The sequence below is a fragment of the Ambystoma mexicanum genome, chromosome 4p (assembly GCF_040938575.1).
Source record: "Ambystoma mexicanum isolate Mex_15411 chromosome 4p, UKY_AmexF1_1, whole genome shotgun sequence".
In the NCBI taxonomy this organism is placed as follows: domain Eukaryota; kingdom Metazoa; phylum Chordata; class Amphibia; order Caudata; family Ambystomatidae; genus Ambystoma; species Ambystoma mexicanum.
In genome coordinates this window covers 1,142,433,920-1,142,459,052 of record NC_090927.1, presented here as the reverse complement: position 1 = coordinate 1,142,459,052, position 25,133 = coordinate 1,142,433,920, and the positions used below count along the sequence as shown (strand labels likewise).

At 45.0% G+C, this 25,133-nt stretch overlaps 1 protein-coding gene across 5 annotated transcripts in view; it reads left to right on the top strand.

The window, feature by feature from the left end:
• The window catches only part of UTRN (utrophin), a 2,010,688-nt gene that overhangs the window by 319,184 nt on the left and 1,666,371 nt on the right, over positions 1-25,133 (top strand). For all 5 annotated transcript variants that reach the window (XM_069606729.1, XM_069606726.1, XM_069606725.1 and 2 more), the window contains one exon: positions 19,759-19,836. In XM_069606729.1, coding sequence (XP_069462830.1) covers positions 19,759-19,836 — 78 coding nt within the window. The remainder of the gene's footprint in view (positions 1-19,758; positions 19,837-25,133) is intronic.

Here is a 25,133-nt window from a genome sequence, read left to right as displayed (position 1 = left end):
CTCCTCATTGTGAACTGTTGGCCAGTTTAACTTTTGCAACTCCTTGTTGGAAACATTGCTTACTTCTCCTTCTTTTCTCATGATTCCATTTGCCCTGCTTCTGACGTTATGAGCCGGGGCTTAGTTGCTTGCGAAACTTCATTTTCTTGCAATGATGTGACTATATGCATCTAGCTTGCAATATTATAAACATAATCATCACTAATGTTGTGCATGTGCTGCAAGGGTTGTTCATACATTTCCGTGATCAGCATTGATACCTGCTTGATTCTGTTCTATTGGCAATGTGGGCTCTTTTAGTGATATTTTTGCTACAGAGGCCAATGTTGCTCTGTGATCATTCTGTCTTGACTGGCATGTTTTTTTTCGTGCTCATTCCTACCAGCTTGTGACCTTCATTATGATACGTTTTGATGCAATGACTAAGAACATATGTTGTTATATATGCTTTGAACAAACGCTTGGGAACTCGGCTAAGCTGATGTGTTTTAACCAATCCGTGCAATGTTTGTCTTTTAGCTCTGGGTCATGATATTTTCTTTGTTGCTTTTCCAGGACCTCACTACCACACTTCAGGCCTGGGAACATGTTCGCCCCCTGTTAGGGAGAATAATCATTTCTGTGCTAATTGCCTTCAACCTTCGAGACCCCCAGCTCTGGACTTTAGGACCTTTTAATTTTAACCCTGCAGTGAGTGAGAGACCTTTTTCTCACTCTCTCATGTGTTTTGACCTGATTTTGATTGTGTTTCCTTTGTTTTTGTAGTCGGACAATCTCCGTAGACATATACTTTTTGTATGGTGACACACACAGTACCTTCAGTGCAGAGTCATCGAGAAATCCTTTAGATTTCTCATAATTTAGAAGTTGCTCACCGTAGTGACTAACGTACTCTTAGTTCATAGTCCCCTTTCCTCTATACTGTATGGGCGTCCCTCCTAGGGACGGGAGACGGAACCTTTTTCACCAGAAAAAATCATCTTCCCCTTTAAATTTAGAGGCGCGTGGGGGTGCGTGCCTGCGCTCCCCTGACTCCGCCCACCGGCGCCACTCCTCAGTCTCCATAGACGCGTCGAGAATATTAACATTGCCTAATAGTTTTATTAGGGGGGGATGGTGGGACGTATGGAGGAAAGGGGACTAGGGACTAAGAGTATGTTAGTCACTACAGTGAGTAACTTATAATTACTGTTACGTCCCGTCACCTTTCCTCCATACTGTGCGGGCTATTACAACTGAATGTAGCCCCAGGGAGGAGAGGTGACCTGCCTTAAGAAAACCAGTTCCTTGATACTGCCTGCCCGAATGCCGCATCCGACCTGGAGCCGGCATCCTAACAGTAGTGCTTACAAAAGGCAAGGGAGTGGCCCACGTGGCTGCACTGCTAATGACATTCCACGGAACGTGTCCCTGGAATCCGACCGCCTTGGCCTTGACCCTGACAGCATGGGCATGCATGTTTGCCAGAAGCGGCTTGTGCTGCCCCTCATATGCCTCCTTAATGGCTGCCACCATCCATCTTGCTATGGATGCCTTGGAAGCCTGATATCAGGACCTCGACCCGCCGAAGGTGATAAATAGAGCCTCAGATTTGCAGAAGCTCTTGGTCCTGTCCAGGTAGAACCTTAGCGCTTTCCTAACATCTAAACAGTGCAGAACCCTCTGAGCATTGTCCTTGGGGTCTGCAAAGAAAAGTAGGAAGTACTATCTCCTCATTTAGGTGGAATGCAGAGACTAACTTAGGAAGGAACGCGGGATGCGTTCTGAGGACCACCTTGTCCCTGTGAAAGGTAGTGTATGGCTCAGAAGCCACTAGAGCTTGGATCTCGCTGACACGACGTATAGACGTAAGACCCACCAAAAAGGCTGTCTTCATGGTGAGCAGCCCGATATCTGCGGATGCCGTAGGCTCAGAAGGTTTCACTATATTGAGGTCCCGCACGGGGTGTGGTTTCTTGATGGGTGGGTAAGCATAGTGAGTCCCGTCAAATGTCTTAACGACTGGATTGCTGGACGAGAAAACCTCCTCCTCCCGAATTCCGGTAGGTTCCGATGGCCACCAGATATGTGCGGTATGTGTCTAGCTGCACTCCAGTGTGTGCTAGGTGCGCAGAGAAAGATAGCCCATGGTCCAGTGAGCAAGTGAGAGGATCTACTTCCTTGGATTCAGCCCAGTGGCAAAACCTAGTCCACTTGCTTTTGTACTGGCTCCTAGTGGCATATCTCTTAGCACCCTGAATGATGTCTATATTAGCCTGCGAGAGGCGCAGATGCTACAGAGTGACCTGTTCAGGAACCACGCTGCCAGGTTTAACTTCGGCGGGACGGGGTGTATGACCATGCCACTCTGTTGTGATAGTAGATGGACTGGGCCCAGCGGAAGGTGCATCGGAGGTTGGACCGACAGGCTGAGTAGCTCCGAGAACCATGGCGTCGCCGGCCACCGCGGAACTATCAGAATGATGTGGAGGGGCTGGAACTCTTATCTTGCATGTCACCCTGTGTACTAGTGGACTGGGAGGGAAGGCATAGGTGTTCTTACTGTTCCACTGAATCTGTAACACATCATCCAGTGAGCCTAGAACCTGTCCCTGCCAGGATGCAAACTGAGGGCACTTCCTGTTGAACCAGGTGGCGAAGAGGTCCACCTGAGGATAACCCAATCTGTTGAAAATTTGCTGAAGGGCTCGGTCGTTCAACTGCCATTCGTAATTGTCTGCCCCCAGCCTGCTGAGCCTGTCTGCCTCCAGGTTCCCTATTTCCCGCCAAAGCCTCATGCTTAACCGCTGCTAGCATGGTATCTGCATTAGACTGACGAAAGTGCAGACAGGCGTTGGAGTAGATGTTCTTCCCATACGCCTCCAAGATCTTTCCTCCTTGCCTAGCAGAGCCGAGGAGGCTGATGACGACTGAAGCTTTGAGTATATGGAAGCCATGGCAATCATCGAGGAGTGTGGTAGGGGGTGTGCCGACAACAAGAGTGTATCCACCTCAAAACTGCCTGTACTTGGCGTCCAGGCATCTGTTGGTGAGCTGTGCTGAGTGGGGTTCCAGCCATCACTTTTTGGCGACGGCGACAACGTCCTTCTGCATCGGAATCCCTGTTCTAGCTGCAGGGCATAGAGTGATTACTTCGGCCAGGACCCCCGCTTCCGGTTGTTCAACCTCGGGTTGTGGAAGCCCTAAGTATTCCGCCAAACCTGCAAGTCGATCATGGAAGGCCTTGGCTGACAATGGCGTGTCGGGGTCATCCACCTCATCGGTGTCCACTAGGGTGTCCGACTGGTCTGGAGCCGGTGGAGGAGTGCTGGGAGCCGTAGGCTGAGGTGTGGGTACCGTAGTTGGAGGCTGCTGCGGAGGCTGTTGTGGAACGGCCTCAGCTGTGGGAGGCAGGGGAGCCGGAATTGAAGGACCTGGTGTGGGCAGCTGGGGCTGCTCAGGGACATGAGACACTAAAGCAATAAGAGGAATGACTATGGGTGCTGGCGGTGGTACTAGAGGTAGCATGTCCCTGATAACATCCTGAAGGATGCAGCTCACCTTAGGGGACCTCATCAGCGTGTCCTCGCAGGCTGTTGGGGTGGCAGGTGGTATTGACGGAGTAGCGGCTGGCAACTGGGGCCTGTGCGTACTCTGCCTTGCCGGTTGCAGGTGGTATCTGCCGTGTGACGAAGAAGGATAAGCTGTAGGCTATATACCTGGTTGCCGCCAGTCCCACCTGGACACTCAATCCACCTGCTCCATAAAAGGAGTCGGTGTCGTTCATTTTCCCTTTGGCGGGCTTCAACCAACAGATTCAGTGTGGACAGTAAGCTGGGAGATGGCCAGCTTTTCCAGGAGTTTGCCCAGGAAGGGAGTGATGGAGATCGGGCGATAGTTTTCCGGACATGTAGTATCGGCAGAAGGCTTTTTAAGTAGGGGGTGTGCACACAGGAGTGCTTGAGGAGAGAGGGGAAAGATCCAGTGTCGAAAGAGGGTTTGCAGAAGTCAGCCAAGTTTGGAGCCAGGGTGACCATGTCGTCCTTGATGGTTTTGGAAGAGCATAGAAGCACCTGTTTGGATAAACTTTTGCCTTTGGTATATTAAACCAATCTTCACAGATATGCTTTAGTAAAATATCTCTTTATGATCAAAACTGGAGGGCAGGAGAAAAGATCTCATGCTAAGAAATAACTCGAACACAAAACAAGGGGAGAACATTTTGCCGGAATATTTAAATCAATTTTAAATGGTGATATGCCAATCAAACACAGCTTGTCACCAAAAGAAGAACATGTCTTGATAAAGTTATATTTTGTACTGTTGTGATTGGTGAATTTTATAGGTAATTTTGGTTAAGAAATGTTCATAAAATCAGCACATTCACGCTTTTTTGGACAAATGAAAACATCTCAATATAAACTAGATACAAGAAACTGGAGCTGCTACGACCAGTCTGTCAACAGTGGAATGGGGATACACTTTGCTGCTTGTTGTGGTGATCTTGATTTTGCCTATGGGTGCCCCAGGTTCAGTACTTCAGATACAAATATTTACAGTATTTCAATCCCTATTTTGGGACTTTGGGAGCAAAGGGATATTTTTAGGGAGTACAAATGTAGCTCTTAGTCACAACTGGTATATTTTGGGCCAAGTGAACATATTTTTTAATTAAAAATAAAAGGCCTTTTTTTGTAGCCTAAACTTTCTTTGATGTTGGCAATTTTAATAAATAAAAAGAAGCTGTTTTATCACATGGGCATTTTCATGTCTGACAGCACCATGGCATAGGTAGTATTTGTGAAAAATGCCATTTGTGCACACCACCGAAGCAGAGCAGGTGGCATAAAAATGTAGAGAGATGAATACCTGTTATTATTCCCTGTGGGTACTGGACAGATTTTAGAGGGTAGTGAGGGTAGGTACACCGCGTATCTAGGGTCCTGCTGGGATGCCCTTGATTGAGAACTGGTTCTGATGTCAGTATGTTGAGTTCTGCATTCCTCAGTGTCCTGCCTGCCTACTGTGATGAATCACAGGATTCTGTTACTTTTCCCCACAGTGGAGCCTTTTCCTGTGAGGCTAGGGAGGTGAGCCCACTATGCAATACCCTCCTTAGGGGTAGAGGTAAGCAGGAACTCACCTGGAGAGACTTCTCCCCTCGAACCTCTTGGGGACAGGGACTGCCACTCCGAAGAACTCCCTAAATTACTCACCCACAACCAACCAATAACCGCCAAAGTTCAAAGAAACCAAGAAGAACAAGCTATTGTTTGTTTTTATGATATAATACCATTGGTTCACTATATCGAAGCCTATTCTGTTAATACCTAGAGTGCTTGAGTGATACAGAACACTCAAGCAACAGAAAGGAAGAACTATGAGGCTCTGCTGGGAAAGGCCCAACTGTCAAGTCTTTGTCTTCTATCCAACGCAGGAGCTGCTGAACCCCACAGACCCACCAAAGCGTTAAACCAGTTGAGTTTGTGACACCCTGGAGGGAAAGGGGCGGTGGGAAAAAAAAACTCAGACACTGGAACTGCTACTTCCTTCTGAAGTGGTATCTGCATAGGTGAGAGATTCACAGGATTTTAGTTCATACACAACATTTCTATTGGCTACTAAATTATCAATGACATAACTGAAAATACCTGAGAGTTCCACTGCAATAGCTTAGAGGAAAGGTCTTTTGAGTACACAAGAGTTTTTAAAATCTTAACCTTCCAGCTATTTTCAAAAGATCCGAAGCTGATGGTTCAAAACTCAGTTGTTGCTTACTTTTGAATTAAAGTGTGCACCCTTTAATTCAGAACGAGTATAAATTCAGGCCAAAGGATTCAAAAGTCTATTCTCAGTCTTTGACTAATCTCTTCTACTTGAGCACATTGATCCAAGACTCAGTATTGCAGATAATTGAGTTAACTTTTGAATGTTATCTTCTTCAGTAATGACTTTCAAAAAGTGTCTTTTCACACATTGGCTCCCTTTTTGCTGCTTAAGGATGAAGTAAGCATTTCATAACAAATGTCTTTACTCTCTCCTGGGTTGATATTCATGCTCTCTCTCTCCATAATTTACATAAAGAAAATATTTGTTCATTTAGTCTTGATACCAATTACGTAGTTAAAAATTGGAAGAACTTCACTTCAGATGCTTCTTTTAAATTGTATGCAGTGTTCCCTTTTAAAACAGATGCTTTTTTAAAGGTTCTCAGGCTTATGTTAACCAGTCTCAATGATACGTGTCAGTCACTGCACACTCCGCGCAACAAAACAAAAGAAAACTTTTGTGTGCGGAGTTAAAACTTCAAATGGACTCTCTCGCTCCAGAACTAGAATACGATCAGCACAACGTAGGGAAAACAATTTCACGCGCACCCCTTAACTTCTTATCCTGAAGAAACAGCCCGGAAGGAAACTCCCCTCTCTCACCTCGAATCACCGCTGGCGCCGAAAACCTCAGCGGTCCGCAATAACTTCTTCACAGGATTCCACACAAACACGACGCCTCTGTTGCCGTCAGTCGGAAACGAAGAAGAGAACGAATGAGGCTCCTGAAGAGTTAAGCGGAATAAGTGAGAGATAGTCTGAACACGATCTCTCACATAATAACAGGCGCACACAAGTCAAAACATTAACTCTTTCACAACCTGGTCCTTTAACGGTTTCAGAGACTCCGGTTTTAATTCCTACTAAAGGGAAAACATATTTACAAGTTAGGGAACATTCATCAGAAGAGATTGAAAAGTACTTAGCTCAGATTTGGATATTGAAGCTTTTAAATGAATCTTTTCATTTTCAGCAGATGAATTATTCTTTCTTGAAAGTTTCTTATTGACCGAAACCAGATTTCTTCTGAAACCAAATCCCTTCACTAGAGTCCGTAGGTCCAAATTCTCAGGAGAAAACAAATAACATGACTTGCTCACAGGATTTACTCAATGAAAGGCAGTTTTAGAATGTTCAAGTAAATCCTTTGTTCTGCCTGTCAATCTGGAAAAATGAATACCCTTCATTTGAATGATAGACGTAACTTGATGGCTGTGGGCCAACTGTCTTATGCACAGAATTATAGAAATATAATCCGCTATGCTTGACCGACGAGCGGCCATTTTAAAATGTAGCAAGAATCGCCATTTTGCTTGTTAACCATTGCTCATTGCTGTCTGTCTGAAAACTGCTTTGCAGCTTGCATTTCTTGCGGATTCTGCTTACTCTGCTCAACTGTTAACATTGTTGTCTGAATATGAAAGGACAAGGTCGCGGGACTGAAGAGTTTGCTGAAACTCCTCATGAGTAGCCCAGAGAGGAATGCCCACGCTCCCTCTCTGTAGCCTTGGGAGGAAGCTGCAGGGCATTTAATCACTTCACAGCTGCCAGCCAGTCTCGTACGATGGTAGAATATGTTAGAATAATACAGTTAAAGGCTTGAATTATGCTTTTCTTACGGCTGCCCTTTGCAAAACCCTTTAGAACGTGTCAGCTCCCAGGACACAAATAGTACCTCATAGATAGCAAAGCTTGGAATGTGGCTCTTCCCCTGTGTACAGCTTGCTTCCAAGAACAGAACCACCGTGTTCTAAAAGATGCCTCCGCACTTTCTAATTGCACATTGTTACTAGAATAGACATCGAAAGCATTATAATCGTCATACTCGTTGGATATGTCCATCGTCATCTCGAGTTCAAAGGAACTTAGTAAAGAGGGGTGTTGAACATGACTTTGCTGATTGTATGATATGCATTTTGTATATATGTAACTGATGTACGTAATTCGCTCTCTTGCGTCCCTCGAGGTCTAGGAAACTCACGTCGCGGGGCGTGAGATCAGAATTGGCCAATTGATACTATCTTTTGCTTGCAATAAACCCTAGCATTGGGAATTTGAAACCTCGTGTCTGGCGCATCTTTTCGTGTATGGTCATTGCCTTGTTTCCATAGCACGAGGGACCCCTAGGGGCCCCTTTCAAGATGGCGCCCGAATAGGGACCCTCCCCCACTTGCCCCATCGTATACGTTGTAACGGAGTAAAGGCGGAAGAATGGCGAGGACGGGACGGTCAAGCCGGGATCAAGAAGTGTACGGGACGCCCTGTAGAAGAGGAGAGATTCCTTCCGCAGATCTGCACACATCTGATCCCTGATCGACGTACCGGGCCAGAGGGCGAAGGAGGCAAGGGTCCCGAGGCGAGGCAGAAGCCAGAGAAGTGCAGACACGACGTGGGGAGAGGTTGCGTTAGAACAGGCGACTTGTTTTATCAGGTGACTCATTCCCCAATTCAAAGAGAAACCTGATTTTTGGTAGAGTGTTGATTTTGCAAACTCAAACGTACAGGTAAAAGTGGCTAACCAAAGGGGAAGATTAAAGAAACATGCCTGGAGTACTGTCCACTTTAGCGGGTTTGTTTTAGCTGCGGTAGACAGTCCTTGGACTATGGCCAAAGTGCACCGCCTGGGGGAACGCCGGCTTATGATATGTATGCAAAATATGGTGTGGGTGCGATAATATTTTGTGAAATTTGGCATAGGCAAACTAGAAAGCAACCCGACAATCAGTGGCCGATTAATGGTAGTTTTGAGATGGGGAGGATAGGTAATCTAGAGAGGGTGCTGATTAGAAAGAAAGCGCGACCTGCAGCTTTTGAGACCGTCAAAGATTGGAGGAGGGAAGCGATGCTCCGACTAAGGAGTAGAGAGAAGCATGCACGTAGGCACAAAACAAAGCTTGAGATAGCAGAAGAGAAGGAAGAGGAGGAGTGGACTGAGAGTCTAAGACGGGAAGGGAGATGGGACCAGATGAACATAGACAGAATATACCCGCAGCAGCAACTACACATAGCAGATTAATTAATGGAACATTTGTTAACTAACACGGGTCGAGGCCCAAAACCAGAATCGAAACCAAACACGCCAGCAGTGACTGCGCGGGCCCAACCAAAAGCTCTCATACCCCATCCCGCAGCCCAAGCACTTCCCCTCACGCAAGCGTTAACCCAAGCCCCTCCCACAGCACGAGCACTCCCACAAGCGCAGACCGCGGACACACAATTTCCCAGCACCCAGCAAGGCCCTTCACAGATGCCACCTGTGTCACTTGTCCCATCCGCACCTCCCGCTCTAGAGACAGATTCAGCACCATCCGCGATTGAGACTGGGGAGGCGAGAGGCGGGGCTGAAGGAACAGGATTTGGACAGGTAACTCGAAGCGCAATCAGCAAAAAGAGAAAGATTGAATTACGGCAAGAGGCAGAAATGTACATAGAAGGAAATGATGAGATGGCAGCATTGGCCTCATTATATGGGTACCGAAGAAGAGACGAGAGACAGGTAGTGTTGGAATGCATGGGGGAAATTCTGGTGGAGAATGAAAAAAGATACTTGGGAATTTACCGCCACAGCGGTTGTTAGATTTGAATAAGTTAGCAAGCAGTGAGCAAAGAGATGAGGATGTAAGAAAACATGTGCACAAACTGATTGAAGTAAAAAATGAAATGGAAGACAGATATGCTGAAATGTTTGCTACACCTGAGTATAGTAGAGAGCTTATTAAGAAAGGTAGGAAGGAGGCGTCCAGGTTGAGTATGAAAAAATCATGGCCGAGAGTTTTTCCAGGTGGTACAAAGCATTTGCCGGTACCGGGACAGATAGGCGATAAACAAAGATTGCAGGTATGAGTAGGGGAAACAATGCGATGGATGTCGAACAAAAGAACGTCAGTAAAAGAAGTGAGATATGTAATGGGTACCCATTGGAGATGAGAAAGGAAGCGATGCAAACGATAGTAGGGGTGTTACTGCAGCAGGTCAGTGGATACAATAGAGGTAGAGGTAATGCACAATGCCGGGGAAATTTGAATAATATGCATGGGGCGTCATTGGGATTAAATCAATGTGCGTACTGTAAGGAGGAAGGACACTGGCGAGCGCAATGCCCGCACCTACAGAATAGAGGTGGGTTTGGTCAGAGAAGGCCTCATAGAGGACATCAGGGGTCAAACAGCCCAAGCAGAAGTAACATGCAGCAGCAGCAGGGATATACCAATGGAGGTACTCAGACCCAATCGTATGGCCAAAACCAAGCACAACAGAACCAGACATTGAACCAAAGTGTTTCGAACCAAAATCAGGGCGGGCAGGGCCAACAGAGAAATGATCAGAGTGGAGGACATCGAGGGGGAAATGGGAATATTTTTGATACACAACCAAACACGTATTATAGCAGTAGCGGTGACTACACATCGGACGATGTTATTTTGCGATAGGACAGCCCACGACAGGGGTCGGAACCAGTGTCTATTCCCGTGAATCAGAGAGGACCCTACGTAGAAATGAGAGTTGGGAATAAGGAGCACCGTTTCCTTGTAGATACAGGGGCACAGAAGTGCTCGATAGACCACCACTTGGTTCCGGAGATACCACTGTCGGGGCAGAAGAATGTTTCTGTAGGGTTCGCAGGTACACCAGTAACTAACCCCATGTCCGAAGCTGTCCCAATTACAATAGGACCATTTACGGAGCAGTGTCCATTTCATTTGACAGAAAATTGTGGAGAGAACTTGCTAGGATTGAATTTGTTGAGAAAATTGGGGGCAGTCATACATTGTACGGCAGACGGGGTGTTCCTCACAATGTGGCCTCACGATGCACCGTTGACGGAATTTATGTCAAAAGAGTTGACAGAAGAGTTAAATAGAGTACCAACCTGTCTGTGGGCAATGCATGATAATGATGTAGGATGCTTAAAAATAGAACCAGCAAAAATAACTCTGAAAGAAGGTGTAACACTACCACGAATTCCCCAGTATAAAATTTCTGTTGAAGGTGAGAAGGGATTGAAAAGCATTGTTACTGACCTGGTGAGATTGGGGGTGGTTGAGGAAATTGCAGGTAGCACGTGCAACAGCCCGATTCTTCCAGTTTACAAGAAAGGAGGCAATGAAGTACCCTATCGTTTCATAATTGATCTGCGCGCATTAAACAAAGTGGTAGACCCACAATTCCCTGTGGTCCCAGATGTCACAACAATACTGACAATGATACCGGCCACTGCAGAATACTTTAGTGTAGTCGATTTGAAGAACGCATTCTTTAGCATCCCAGTGGATAAAAGCAGTAGATATCTGTTCGCGTTCACTCTAGGAGGTCGATCATTCACATTCACACGTATTCCACAAGGATACACAGAAAGCCAGAGCATTTACAGCAGAGCGCTAAAAGAGCAGCTAGACATGCTAGAACTACCCGAAGGTTGCGTACTCTTGCAGTACATAGATGACTTTTTATTAGCTGCTGACACGAAAGAGATCTGCAAAGAAAGTACTATATTACTCTTGACACATTTAGCGACCCATGGTCATAAGGCAAGTTTGAAGAAATTCCAGTATAATCAAAAGGAGGTGTCTTATTGGGGATACCTACTTTCGAAAGAAGGGAGAAGATTAACACCAGAACGCATAGAAAGTATTTCTAGTATGCCTATTCCAAAAACTCAAAAAGGAGTGAGAGCTGTAATAGGCATGGCCTCTTATTGTCGGCAGTGGATCAGTAATTTTGCGTTGATTGTGAAGCCGATGATAAAGTTGACTAAAAAGGATGCAGAGATGCCTTTACAGTGGGATGAGGAATGTCAGAAAGCGTTTGAGCAATTGAAAGTTGCATTGTGTGCTGCGCCAGTTTTAGGCACTCCCAACTATAAAAAGATCTTCAGACTATTTGTGAGTGAGAGTGAAGGATGTGCATTGGCGGTTTTGACACAGGAACAAGGTGGAAGAAATAGGCCGTGCGGCTATTTTTCTTGCGCGTTGGACCCTGTAGCGCGCGCACTACCACGATGTTGCAATCCGTCGCAGCGGCTGCTGCGTCAGTGAAACAAACGGAAGGAATGGTATTGGGGCACACTTTAATTCTGATGGTGCCACATGCTATAGACGTCCTATTGAATAGGACGCAGACGCAACACCTCACCTCAGCTAAACTGACAAGATATGAGCTCATCTTGTTTGCACCCCACATTCAAATTATGAGGTGTAGCGCATTGAATCCTGCAGAATTAATGCCACTGCCCATAGCAGAAATTGGTGACAACGAATCACCACCCCATGATTGTTTAATGATCACTGAAGAAGAAACAAAGGGAAGGATTGATTTGAGCGATATCCCACAAAAAGAGCCAGATGGGGAGTTATTTTGCGATGGCTCTTGTTTTAAATTACCTGATGGCACATCAACGGCTGCATATGCAATTACTACCCTAAAGAGAGTTGTAGAAAGCAGAAGGATCCCCTACAATTCGGCACAAGCCGCAGAAATAATAGCACTGACCCGAGCCTCTGAACTCTCTGACAATCTGAAGGTAAATATTCATACTGACAGCCAGTACGCCTTTGGCGTGGTTCACAACTTTGGCCGACTTTGGGCTGAGAGGGGTTTCTTGACATCACATGGAGCCAGGATTCAGCATGGCCCTTTGATTGTGCGATTGTTGTCTGCGCTCACGTTTCCAAAGCGTCTAGCTATAGTGAAGTGCGAGGCGCATAACAAAGTAACATGTAGAGTGGGAGAGGGAAACGCGTTTGCAGACAGGATTGCGAAGCAAACAGCCACAGATTTGGGGAATAAAATGATGACAGTACAGACTGAGGAAGTACCTTGTATGATAGAGAATGGAGTTGCCACAGTCAAAGAAATGCAGGCTGAGGCCACGACCGAAGAGATTCAGGGGTGGGCTGAGGGCTCTGCTGAGTTAGATTTGGAAGGATGTTGGGTGGACAAGGAACTGTATGTTGCCAAATTGTTACGTAACTGCGATGGTTATAATGGCGCATAGCCCTACCCACATTTTCGCAAAGAAAATGGTACAGCATTTATCCACAGTCTGGAAGAATGAGCACATAAAAAAGAATGCAGAAAGGCTAGTGCAGAATTGTATCACGTGCCTGCAACACAATGTAGGGAAGGGAACCGTGACTCCAGCAGGTAGTTTCGGCCCACCATCTATGCCGTTTGAGGTGGTCCATTTTGATTTCATAGAAATGGAAAGGTGCCAGAACTACAAGTACGTGTTAGTGGTAATCTGTGCATTCAGCAAGTGGGTGGAGGCATATCCTTTAAAAGACTGTACTGCCATGTTCACAGCAAAAGTAATGCTGAAGGAGTATTTTTCCCGGTTTGGGTTGCCCCGTGTCCTGTGGTCAGACAATGGCCCCCACTTTGTGGGCGCAGTAGTGCTACAGATCTGTGCAGGTCTGCAAATAGAGAAGCGATTCCACAGTTCCAGGCATCCCAGTTCTGCCGGGCTTGTGCAGAGACGCAACGGAATCCTGAAGTCAAAGATAGCGAAAATTTGCGCTGGGAGCAAGTTGAGTTGGTGGATGCATTACCCCTAGCGCTGTTGTGTATGCACACGTCTGTGCAGGCGAAGACTGGGCTCTCCCCCTATGAGATTATAATGGGGAGACCAGCAAATGTATGGTGTGCCCCGCAGCCCAAAAGATTATGTGAGGTCGAGCATCCTATGTTAAGCACTTACTGTGGACTTTTAATACAAAAGTTGCGTTTGATTCATCAGCAGGAGGCGTTGCCGATGCGATATACAGGACCGGGGCACTCACTGGAGCCTGGGAGCTGGGTGTTAATCAAAAACTTTGAACGGAAGACAGCATTAGCACCCAGGTGGCGCGACCCCTATCAAGTACATTTGGCAACACAGACGGCCATCCGAGTGGACGGACGGAAGGCATGGATCCATGCGACACATGCCAAAAGATTCCCAGGACTGCTGACAACTTCCGATGACCAGAGAAAGGAAACGGTCTCGGAAACGAAAGAAACTGTTGCCAGTCCAGTGCCACAGCATCAGCCTGAGCGAGAAGTGAAAGTTGAAACAAAGCGCAAACGAGAAGTGAAATTCGAAACACAGCCTGAGGAGGCTGCCAGTAAGGGGGAAGGGCGAAAAGTGCCTCAATGTTGCTTAGCGGAAACAACATCACTGCCGAGCGACACAAACCCTGCATTGCAAACACGAGCAGAAACAACGCGTGTACCCCTTTTGGCGCCCACCAGTTCTCGCGAATGCACCAAAGCCAGAGAAAGAAACTACATCATTGCCGTGACGCTCATCGCTGCCCATCATTGTGCCACAGGCTGACACTGAGCCTGATACTGGAAATGCAAGGGCACTATTCACGGATCATACAATAGCAGGAGTGAATCGATATAATCTGTGGCCTCGACAGGCAAAGTGATCCACAGATCTTTGGTGCTTTTCTTTTTGGCCTTTGGTTCTACTCACGGACGGAGTAGGAACCAGGGGCGTAGAGGAGAGAAGTGTGAGAAATGTGCAAGTCGGACAATTCAAGACTCGCGGCTCCTCGGTGCGCTTATAAAAGTACATGTGTCAGGAGCCAGAGCAGGACAAGCTGGACGCACATAAGTACTAAGGCTGATAGAGTACATGTGTCCTAAGCCAGAGTGGGACAAGCTGGATGCACATGGTACTCTATCAATAAAGAACTGTTCAGAAATCGTCTGAGCAGTGGGAGAAAGAACAACTAATCTTGCTCGGGAGTGGATAAATGATCCAGGCTGTGAAAAGGCTGGCAGAATTGAACTGTGACATTTTTCGTTTGACTTTTCTGGCATCAAGAACGAGAGACATTCACGACGAGCGTTGCCAGCAAGAAGAAGGACGATGAAGAACAAGTCAAGACCGGTTTCAGCCTCCTCCTGCACACCCGCTGAAAAGATAATAGATTTAGAGACTGTAAATTTAAGGAAAAGGCATGGTAAAAAGACTAAGGTACTGATTTGGACATTGGTCCTATGTTTTTTTAAGTATGATAGTACCAACAATAACAGCTATTACACTATGGTTCCTGGAATACGTACACCCATTAGAAGCACTTTTGCCAAAAGCAGCTGCTGAAAGCCCGGTTCATGTAATCACTGGTACTTTGCCCCCAATGGAAGAGAGACATAGAGAAGGATACGGCAACAATTCATTGTTGCTCATCATGAACATGACCCATGCGGTGTTAAAGAAAAAAGATTGCTGGGTTTGCGCCCATTTACCACAGCACGGTGGGAAAGGGATAGGCTGGTATGCACAACCGTTGCCATTGATTTATTCCTGTGAAGTAACGTTAAGTGCAATGTTCTTTGGGAAATTGAACAAGAGTAATACGGGTCAGCTCGATGAGACCAATGTGAATGAATTTGAGGAAGTAATCATGAGACCTGTGGGTTGTTCCATATTCCAAAAAGCTCGCATGTTTGCACTAGAACCCATGAGAAAGAATACACGGAAAATAACAAGACTAGATAGATTACATAGGCAGAATAGACCAACCCCGCCAGCAGAAAGAACATCGGTAATGACATTTCGGATGAGGGATGAATGGAACAAAGATGCTGTGCCCCCTGCATATACAGTGGATCACAGCCCCAAAACTGCTCCCCTATGTTTACAGAAAAAGGGTTCTATAAAGTAGGAACGTTTAGCAACTGCCTGAACACAGTGGTTTTAAAACATGAAATAGAACCTGTGTACGTGGGAGACCCTGTTAATTTTATATGTGTAGAAAAAGCATATCCATGGTTACCTAGGAACTGGGGAGGTACATGCTACCTAGGTCTACTGTTTCCAGGAGTGTTCCTCTTGGAGACAGCAGAAGTAGCCAGACGAACAAAAGGTAGAACTCAAAGGAGTAGTGAGGATGGAATGATAGCAATGGATATAGCCAAATCATTTATACCGTTCTTGTCCCAAATAGAAAACTTACAATATAAGAAAACTGTCTGGAATATTACAAAAAACAATAGATTCCACAACGGATATTTTATTGAATATGACGTTAGAAGAAAAAGGAATAAGACTGATGGCACTTCAAAACAGGACGGCTCTCGATATAATATTAGTTGATCGTGGGGGAGTTTGCAAGCTCGTAAAAACTGCATGCTGTGTGTACATAGATGACTACTCCCCTACGATATTTAAAGCGATCTGGAAATTACATGTCATAAGTTCCACACTCTCTACTGAAGCAGGGGGTTGGGGGATAGGATCCTGGTTATGGGGATTATTGCGGTCTTGGGGATGGAAGTTAATTTCGATACTAATGATGGTACTCGGGATATTCATAACATGCTGCTGTTGCATACAATGCTTACCAATAGTTTGCACTGAAATAACTGATGGATGTACTAAGGGATGTATGCACATGGTGTTGAGAGGAAAACAAATGCATGGCCGGAATAACAGAGACACTGAGGAAACAAAAATAGTAAAACAATTCATGGCGATAGACATTAATGATGGAGATGATTCAGATGTAGATACCCCAGACTCCTCCTCAGAAGAGGAGGATACAATGAATAAATAAGACGTTTGGCACACGGCCAAAAGGAGGGTTTGTCAATCTGGAAAAATGAATACCCTTCATTTGAATGATAGACGTAACTTGATGGCCGTGGGCCAACCGACTTATGCACCGAATTATAGAAATATAATCCGCTATGCTTGACCGACGAGCGGCCATTTTAAAATGTAGCAAGAATCGCCATTTTGCTTGTTAACCATTGCTCATTGCTGTCTGTCTAAAAACTGCTTTGCAGCTTGCATTTCTTGCGGATTCTGCTTACTCTGCTCAACTGTTAACATTGTTGTCTGAATATGAAAGGACAAGGTCGCGGGACTGAAGAGTTTGCTGAAACTCCTCATGAGTAGCCCAGAGAGGGAATGCCCACGCCCCCTCTCTGTAGCCTTGGGAGGAAGCTGCAGGGCATTTAATCACTTCACAGCTGCCAGCCAGTCTCGTACGATGGTAGAATATGTTAGAATAATACAGTTAAAGGCTTGAATTATGCTTTTCTTACGGCCGCCCTTTGCAAAACCCTTTAGAACGTGTCGGCTCCCAGGACACACATAGTACCTCATAGATAGCAAAGCTTGGAATGTGGCTCTTCCCCCGTGTACAGCTTGCTTCCAAGAACAGAACCACTGTGTTCTAAAAGATGCCTCCGCACTTTCTAATTGCACATTGTTACTAGAATAGACATCGAAAGCATTATAATCGTCATACTCGTTGGATATGTCCATCGTCATCCCGAGTTCAAAGGAACTTAGTAGAGAAGGGTGTTGAACATGACTTTGCTGGTTGTATGATATGCATTTTGTATATATGTAACTGATGTACGTAATTCGCTCTCTTGCGTCCCTCGAGGTCTAGGAAACTCTTGTCGAGGGGCGTGAGATCAGAATTGGCCAAATGATACTATCTTTTGCTTGCAATAAACCCTAGCATTGGGAATTTGAAACCTCGTGTCTGGCGCATCTTTTCGTGCATGGTCATTGCCTTGTTTCCATAGCACGAGAGACCCCTTTCATGCCTTCACCCAATCACCATTCCTGCTCCTTCCCTCCATTTTTGGCTTAGGCTATTACCAGCATTCTGAGAACATAGGTTAAGGCCTAACCAACTCCTACAAGCAACTTCACTAATAACAAATAGTAAATAAATAATGAAGCTCAAAATGAATAAATAAAGTACTGCGCAGCCAAATGAGAAAGAAAACATGAAAACATATTAGTAACTAAACCAGAAACCAGAGTTCTATTTTCCCAGGGACCTGACAGTTACATGCCCTAAAAAGAGAAGAGGAACTCTCTAACCCACCCAATTCAAACCCACTCACATTTGGTCTTGTCATGTTGAATGCTTGAATCAAGCCAAAGCAATGTACTTGTGTAGCACTCAGAGGAAGAAGAGGCTGGGATCCATACAGGATAGTCATTGCAAAGAAGGAGGACTTGGACGCTCGGCCGGGTAAGTTCCACAGCAGTCTCATAAAAGTAAGGAGAGGAGACGAGTAAGAGCGTGAAGCCTGGGAGACTCGAACCAGCTGGAGGCCCAGCTGAACAAGAGAGAGACATGCAGCTTCCGATGGGAGGACGAAGCTCGCCTGAGACAGAGCAAAGTACCCTTGACAAAACGAGATGAAAGGGAAGCCAAAAGCTTAATAGAAGCTTACCGGAGTGAACGAGAGAAAGGTGGTGGTGTGACCTAAGTCCGGTGGACTAAGAAGTCCATTATCAACGCTGAGACCACTTACTTAATCTGTTGTCCTGTGGAGAGGGCCGCCTGAAGAGAAGCGAAGTAGCCAGCCTGACAAGTACGGGAGAAGACCCCATGCAAACGGCAAACCTGGAGATGCCATACCCAACAGAAGAAGGTAACTGGGAGAGCTGGAGAACCAAGCGGGGAGCTGAAAGTAACAAAGTGGTTGTTCATATCGACACAGTGATAGCCAAAAGGAGAATCATTATTGGGACATTGTTACTCTTATCAGTAATAGTCAAGTAAAGGAGAATAGTGAACCTTGTTACTGGCATAATCATTGCAGTGAACAAAGCGAATGCAACGAGTATGAGTAGGCCAATAGTTCTATTCATTTCACTCACTGTGAGGAGTATGAGTAGGCACATTGTTCTAGTGAACAAAGTGAATATAACGCTTGGCCTGCTCACTCGTTTCACTGAGAGAAACGAATATAACCAATAGCCTACTCGTAACCCTCACAATGATAGGGGAGGGAAATAGTTAAATAGATCATTGAAAAGCCCTTAATTGTCCCAGTGAGACACAAAGAAGTAAAAAGAATACTGATCTGTATTGGGTGAGTCCTTACTTGTCCCAGTAGAGTGAAGACTACAAACGAGCTAACCCATATTAATGAGGAGAAAGCAATTTACACTGAACAAGAGAAAGGTTGGTAATTGAAAAACAAAATCCTTTATAAGGTCTGTCAGAAACCAAGAGAAGGAAAATATAAAATCCCTAACTTCCTAAGGAGTCGAGCCACGAGGGAAACAAGAAAAGGGGAGAGTCCCATTGAAGCAACTGTACGAACTGATGAGACCTTACCAAGAACTATTTAAGAATACATTATTGGAGTAAATTGTTGAGATAGCAATCCACAGGAGAAGGGAGTCATTCTTCTGTACCATAGGCATTAGTGGTAGGGTCAGATCAGCTTAGCTTTTGGAGGGTAGACAGACTTTATTTTGGACTTAGGCGATGGACGAGCACCCTAGTTAGTTTGGTTAGGTAGGGAAGCCCGTAGTTTATGGAAAGACAGACTCATTACTTCCATTTGAACAGGTGTTTATTAAAACACAAGGTGAAAATGCCTGTCTCCTTCCTCTGACCCATCGCAATAAGCAGTCCTACCAGGGGATTGGATATAGCCAGTTTCACAGGCATTACTTGTTCTATACCAATACCTTTCAGGACAGTGAAGGTTTTAGCTAGTTATCTCTGGATGGACCAGTAGGCATATTCATGCAACATATGTGGATTTAAGAACCCTATGAAAGACCAAAAAATTGATGAAGACTTCAGTATTTGGGGTTGAAGGATTCACCTAATAAGAGTTATTGTCTTGTTCTGTGTTCTAAATGAAAGGATAGATCATTGCTTAATGTTCAGTTTTGTTCTGTCAAGTTTAATGATGCAGCAATTTAGTTGTGTTTTGGTTTCATGTTCTGCATTTTAGATTGTCTATTTCTTTATACAACCCACATGCATATTTTTGGTAAAACTAGCCCTTTGATCTGATTTCCTTTTCTCAGCGGGGAGGGATAGCCCTGCCCGATGTTGCATCCTTGACATTTCCTGCGACTGTTCCAGCCCAACACATTCCTTTCCTACGCGAATGCTTAGTCGACGGTGTAATCATTCAGAAAATAAATGGCTTTTGTAAAGAAATCTTTTACTTTTGTTTGCAGCCAAGAGAACGTGGTTCCACGAGGGTACACGCCTTAAATAATGTCAACAGGGTCCTGCAAGTTTTACATCATAACAACGTAAGTGTACATTCAAATCTCGGACATATTGTACTTGCATTGACTTTCTATCTGGAATCCCAGTTGCTGGCAGAGTGCTGTTTTTTCTTACACTTGGCATGGAAACATGGACAGTCCCATTGTAAAAATAATGTTCACAAAAACACCAGAAATGTGGGTGTTTTTAAAAAGTGTATTTGGGCTGTGGGAAATAGTTCATATGAAAGGGAGCGCAGGGTGGGGTATAAACGGAGGAAAGGAGCGAAGTGCACTATATATGGTACCTCGTCATAATTCCTAAATAAGAACACAGGAAGAATGCTGTCTGGAAAATTGGCTGCCTCATCTATTTCTAATGGAGAACTGCCCCTGACTGACATGTACTGGCTCACCAAGTGTTCAAGTTCTGCTATGTAACTGCCCCCTGCAGATTGTTTTGTTGTATATAGGTGTAAATGAGGCATTGTCTTTACCATGTGACATCTAGCAGCCTATCCTGGCTTTCTCCTTTTTTAAGAATCCTACGTCCTTCTCCAATCGTCTCCTCAAATGCAACATTTTGCTCCCCCCTGCACTCTGCAATGGGTTTCTCTGAAATGATCCCATTTACTGCTTTGGATTAGTTGTGGTTTTGCAAGCATAAACATCCACTAGCTCCTGATTGCCCTCTTTTTTGGTAATGTAATAAAAATAAGCAAGCCTTGTTCTAGGCCGCAGCCATAGATCACATTTTCTGATTTTTAAGGACATCTTTAATGGAGTATTGCCGGTTAATGCAAATAAACATTAGCATTTAGTGAATTTTATATTTTCAAGTATATTAACATGAACACAAAAAGGGCTTGTTTTCTTGTGCACTGAATATTACAAGCAAGGCCCTATTTAACCCTATGTTTCGGCACGATGACCGGCACAGGCCAGTGCTCAAAATAGTCTACATGTGTACTGGTGACAACAAATGTAATGCAAAGTGAATAGCACTTTGAAAACGGGCCACCACTGGTTGTGTCTGCAAGTGTGTGCTTTATGTTGCTTTGTAATCTTTTCACATACTTCACACTGTATTGATTGCCCATTCATGTATATTGATTAATTTATACTTACCTTGCAAAACTCTGACTCAATGCCCCTCATGGACCCCTGGGATTTACAATTCCATGTCCACACAAGATGTTTGGTTGTCTATATGTGCACATGAAACTTGTAATTTCTAATGTCCACTGTATTTTTATGTAACTTGTAAGATTAGCGCCCAGTTGCCACAGGGCTTGGCTGCGCTTTACAAATACTTCATCTACATAAAATATGTGACAACTGTGCTAGACATTCACCCATCTAACCAACAAGGCTGTCTGTATATGTAGCCACATGCTCACATTGCGCAGCAGGAGCAGCTAGTGTCTGGAAATGTGGAAATTCACAAAAAGCAGCCAACATGGCAGTCTTCATCCACTGGCTGCACTCCTACAATCTGACTCTTGCTTCAGAAAATAACAAAAAGGTGGAGTGTGTGCACTGTTGGCCATAACTGGTGTGTGTGTTTTTATAAATAAAGCAACCATTTTTTGTTTATTTATAATGCGCCAAAGCCCGCAGGCATCAGGGTGCAACACATACACAGACCAGCGAGATGAGACGGCACAGGGGAGGGCAGGAAGAGGAAGCTGAGAGATCACTGAAATAAGTGTGTTTTCAATCGTCTCTTGAAGGAGGCAAGGTTTCTTTTCCTTTGACAGGTCTAGTGGAAGTGAATTCCGTGGGAGTGCTGCTTGGGCAGTAAAAGCCTGACTGACTGTTCCCGATTGTATGATTTATTCGCGCGCATGCCAAGTGAAGAGAGCCATTGGAGCGTAAGGTGCTTTTTGGCTCATATAGCACCAAACATTCTCTCAAGTAGGATGGGGCTCTACCATAAATGCACTTGTGGAGCAGTGTGTTGGATTTGAATTGGACTCTGGCTGCTACGGGGAGCCAGTGGTGGTACTTCCTGTGATTAGATACGTGTTCTCTCTTGGGGATGTTTTTAATAATTCTTGCATCTTAATTTTGTAAAGTTTGACGTTTTTGGATACTGCCTTTGCTGGATCCGCACAGCAGAGCATTACAATAACCGATTGTAGGGAGAATGTTTTCCCTTACCAATGCTTCACAGTTTTTGTTAGAGACATCCGGTTTGATTTGTCTTAGTAATCTGAGTTAGTATTGCAAACTTGTTTTGTTTCCGGTGTGGATCTCTGAGCTCAACAAGTTTTCAAAGTAAGTGCCTAGTATTTTTACCTTTTCTGTGAGTGCTACCCTGTGGTTGTCTATGAGAGAGTGAGAGTATTTAGGATCTACTTTGGACTTTGCCTGTTTTGAACCCAAGATAATTAACTCGGTCTTTGATCCATTCAAATGCATTCAGTTGGATGATATCCAGTGACCAATGGATTCATAGATGAGTGTGAGTATCCAGATCTTCTGTGTAGTCACCACTCAGTTCCACAAGTAGCTGGATGTAGTGCGCATAGTGGGTAAATTGCACATGTCAGAGGGGTTTGCTGTAAACATTAAACAAGGCAGGAGAGAGAGATGCCCTCTGAGGGACACCAGAGATGAATTTCTTCTGGGTCTGATATAACATTGTCCCACTGTATGCAAGATATCCTGTTGAGGAAGGAGCAAAGCCATTTGACCGCTTAGTTGGAGCAGCAGACTGTGGTGGTTAATGTTTATAGCAGTTGTTCATGTTTGAGCAGCTCGAATGCAGAGGACCATCTTGCCAAATTCTTCCAATGAGTTTGAGGCTCAGGCCTGCTGAACGTAACAAACCTCAGGGAGTCTGCAACTGTGAAAGACACAACTGGGTCTCTGGGGGTGCTGTAGAGGCTATGTGCCCCATTTAGGGTTCTAAATCTATACCTAATCAGGCACGTGTTCAGCCATCTTTTCCTATTGATCAAATTAGAGGGGCAAATTGGAAAAATGTTAATAGCATCTTACCTGCTGTTTGCACAGAATGCACATTTGTCGCTACAATCCTTTTCCTAGTTTTACTTGAAAGAAGCTATCCTAAGAATCCCTAAAAGCCCTTTTAAAACAAATGTTCTCATATATTAGAATGCCATTTTGGTGTTGGCTGCTTGGAGGTCAGGGGTCCCCCCAGGCCAAATGGTAGTCTTCTCTGAATCCTTCTAGTACAGTTTAAGTTTCTAGTTGCTGGTTGAAATCACCTGCCAAGATTTTGATCCAGCCCAGGTGATGACTTGCAACTCACATGCAGCTACAACTATTAAATTGTTAACTTCGATCTGGTCCCTAGTTTTGGCTTTCTTGTGGCTTGCGCTTTGTGCAGGTTGAGTAGGAATTGACGGACAGTCTTGCTCACTTTACCCTGCGACTGGGAGCTAAACCATGTCCTCACATCTGCTCAGCCTGCATCTTATAGCAGCAAGACTGTGTAAGGCTTACAGTGGGAGGTTTGGCAGTATTTGCGCTGATGAGTTTTGGTAGGGACACCTAGGCTGTGAGCGAATGTAGACTGTGATTATGGAGATTGGTGTCGGCGATCGCACCCAATCTTGGTGCTGCTGTGAAAACTAAGAGCAGGACCAGAGTGGATGGTGGATGAAACTGGTGGGGGGGATGTGTTCAGAATTCCCCTGTTACCAGCAGCTGTTCAGCCAATAGGCTTTGTACAAAATGCAGTGCCACTGTCAGTTTTGGAGATGCTGCTTACTGTGAATCATTGACTGACCTCAACAATTCAGATGCAATCTCCTGATGTTGCTTGTCACTAGATTGATTTTGTTGTTAGGAGATACTGATGCAGAAATTGACATGCATCTTTCAATGTATCAAGGTACTTGAGCATTTTATTTTTGCAGTTTCACACGATCTTCCATGAATATAGTATATATGCAATAGAGCCCAACTTCTCGGAAGTTTGAGTATTGATCTAGAAGTATTCACCCTTCTTAAACCTGCTTCTGATTATATATCCTTGGCACTTTTGGGGAAGCAGAAGGGTTGTGCTAGCCTTTACCTTGTCTGTGCCGGGAAGGTATTGTTAGCATTCCAGGGAAACCAATATACACATGTGCCTGTATGAGCAGTGCTTAATTGTTTGCCAGGGTTGAGCCTCAGGGATTATTTTCCAACATTGTCATGTGTTGTCTCAATTGCGTGGCCATTGTAATGAAAATAATCTGAAAATACAAATTAGTAATGTTGCCAAGAGAACACACAAATGCAATGTCAATGACAATCTGTGTGCGCATCCTCACTGGCTGAAGTCAGACTCAAGACCTGGACGGCTTGTTATTCAATGTAACTCATGTGTAAGGCTGCCTCTATGGCATGAGTGGTGTTGGCAGTCTCATGAATGAAGTGAAGGTGTTGGCATTAGATCTGGCAATGCCTGTGCACTGTTCTACCCAACCTAAATCCCTCATACTGTTGTGGCACAATTGTTGCGTTACAAAAACAGCATGGACAGCGGCTGGGGTCCTGCCCACGTGCTGGCTTTTGTTCAACAGGTGAGCAGGACGTGTGGCATGTGGCACCAAAATTGTATGAGTGAAGGCGGGGACCAGGCTTTTGCCCTTCCTGGCTGAGTTCTTTCTCTTCCTCTTGGCCGCACAGGATTTGCTGAAACGCATCCAGGTCAACTAGCAGGCTCAGAATGTTAAACATACCATGGCATATGCCTACGGTCAGAACCGCATGCTTGCTGCCGCTATATGTCTAGGGACGGGGGACTGTGAAGAGGACAGCAGGACCTGCAACGCCAGGCAAACGCAGGAAAATGGCCATGCCTCTGATTTTGTGGAGTGCTCGGGCTGACCACCTGTAATAAGAGTATAGAGGGCACACTCTGTGTGACTAAAAGAGAAGCGTCTTATTTTTAGGTGACACTGAAGCAATTAAGTGCTTGAAAATGACCTTTCTGACAGGCGCTATTGTCATTGTTTGGGTGTTTGCATCATATACGCTGAGGAGTGGTGGCACTCGCCCATTGAAAGCAGAGCAGTAGGGAGACATGCTCTCCCAGTCCCATTTTAAAAGAACTCCATCCCAGCTGAAATACACCGGCTCTTCCTCCTTGTACAGTTAAAATAAAAAGCAACAAGAGCAATAGCAATTAATAAACACATGGGCAACTTCTTGATTCTCTAGCCACTAAACATCCTCATTCTCTTAGGTGACTTTAACCTTCCCTCTCCAACCATTTCTCAGAAACCTGAATTTCCGTCTTTTCTTAGTGACCACGCTCGCCACTCTATCCATTACCTACCTAACCATACAGTGGGTAACTCAGGATCTCCTATTCATCTCCA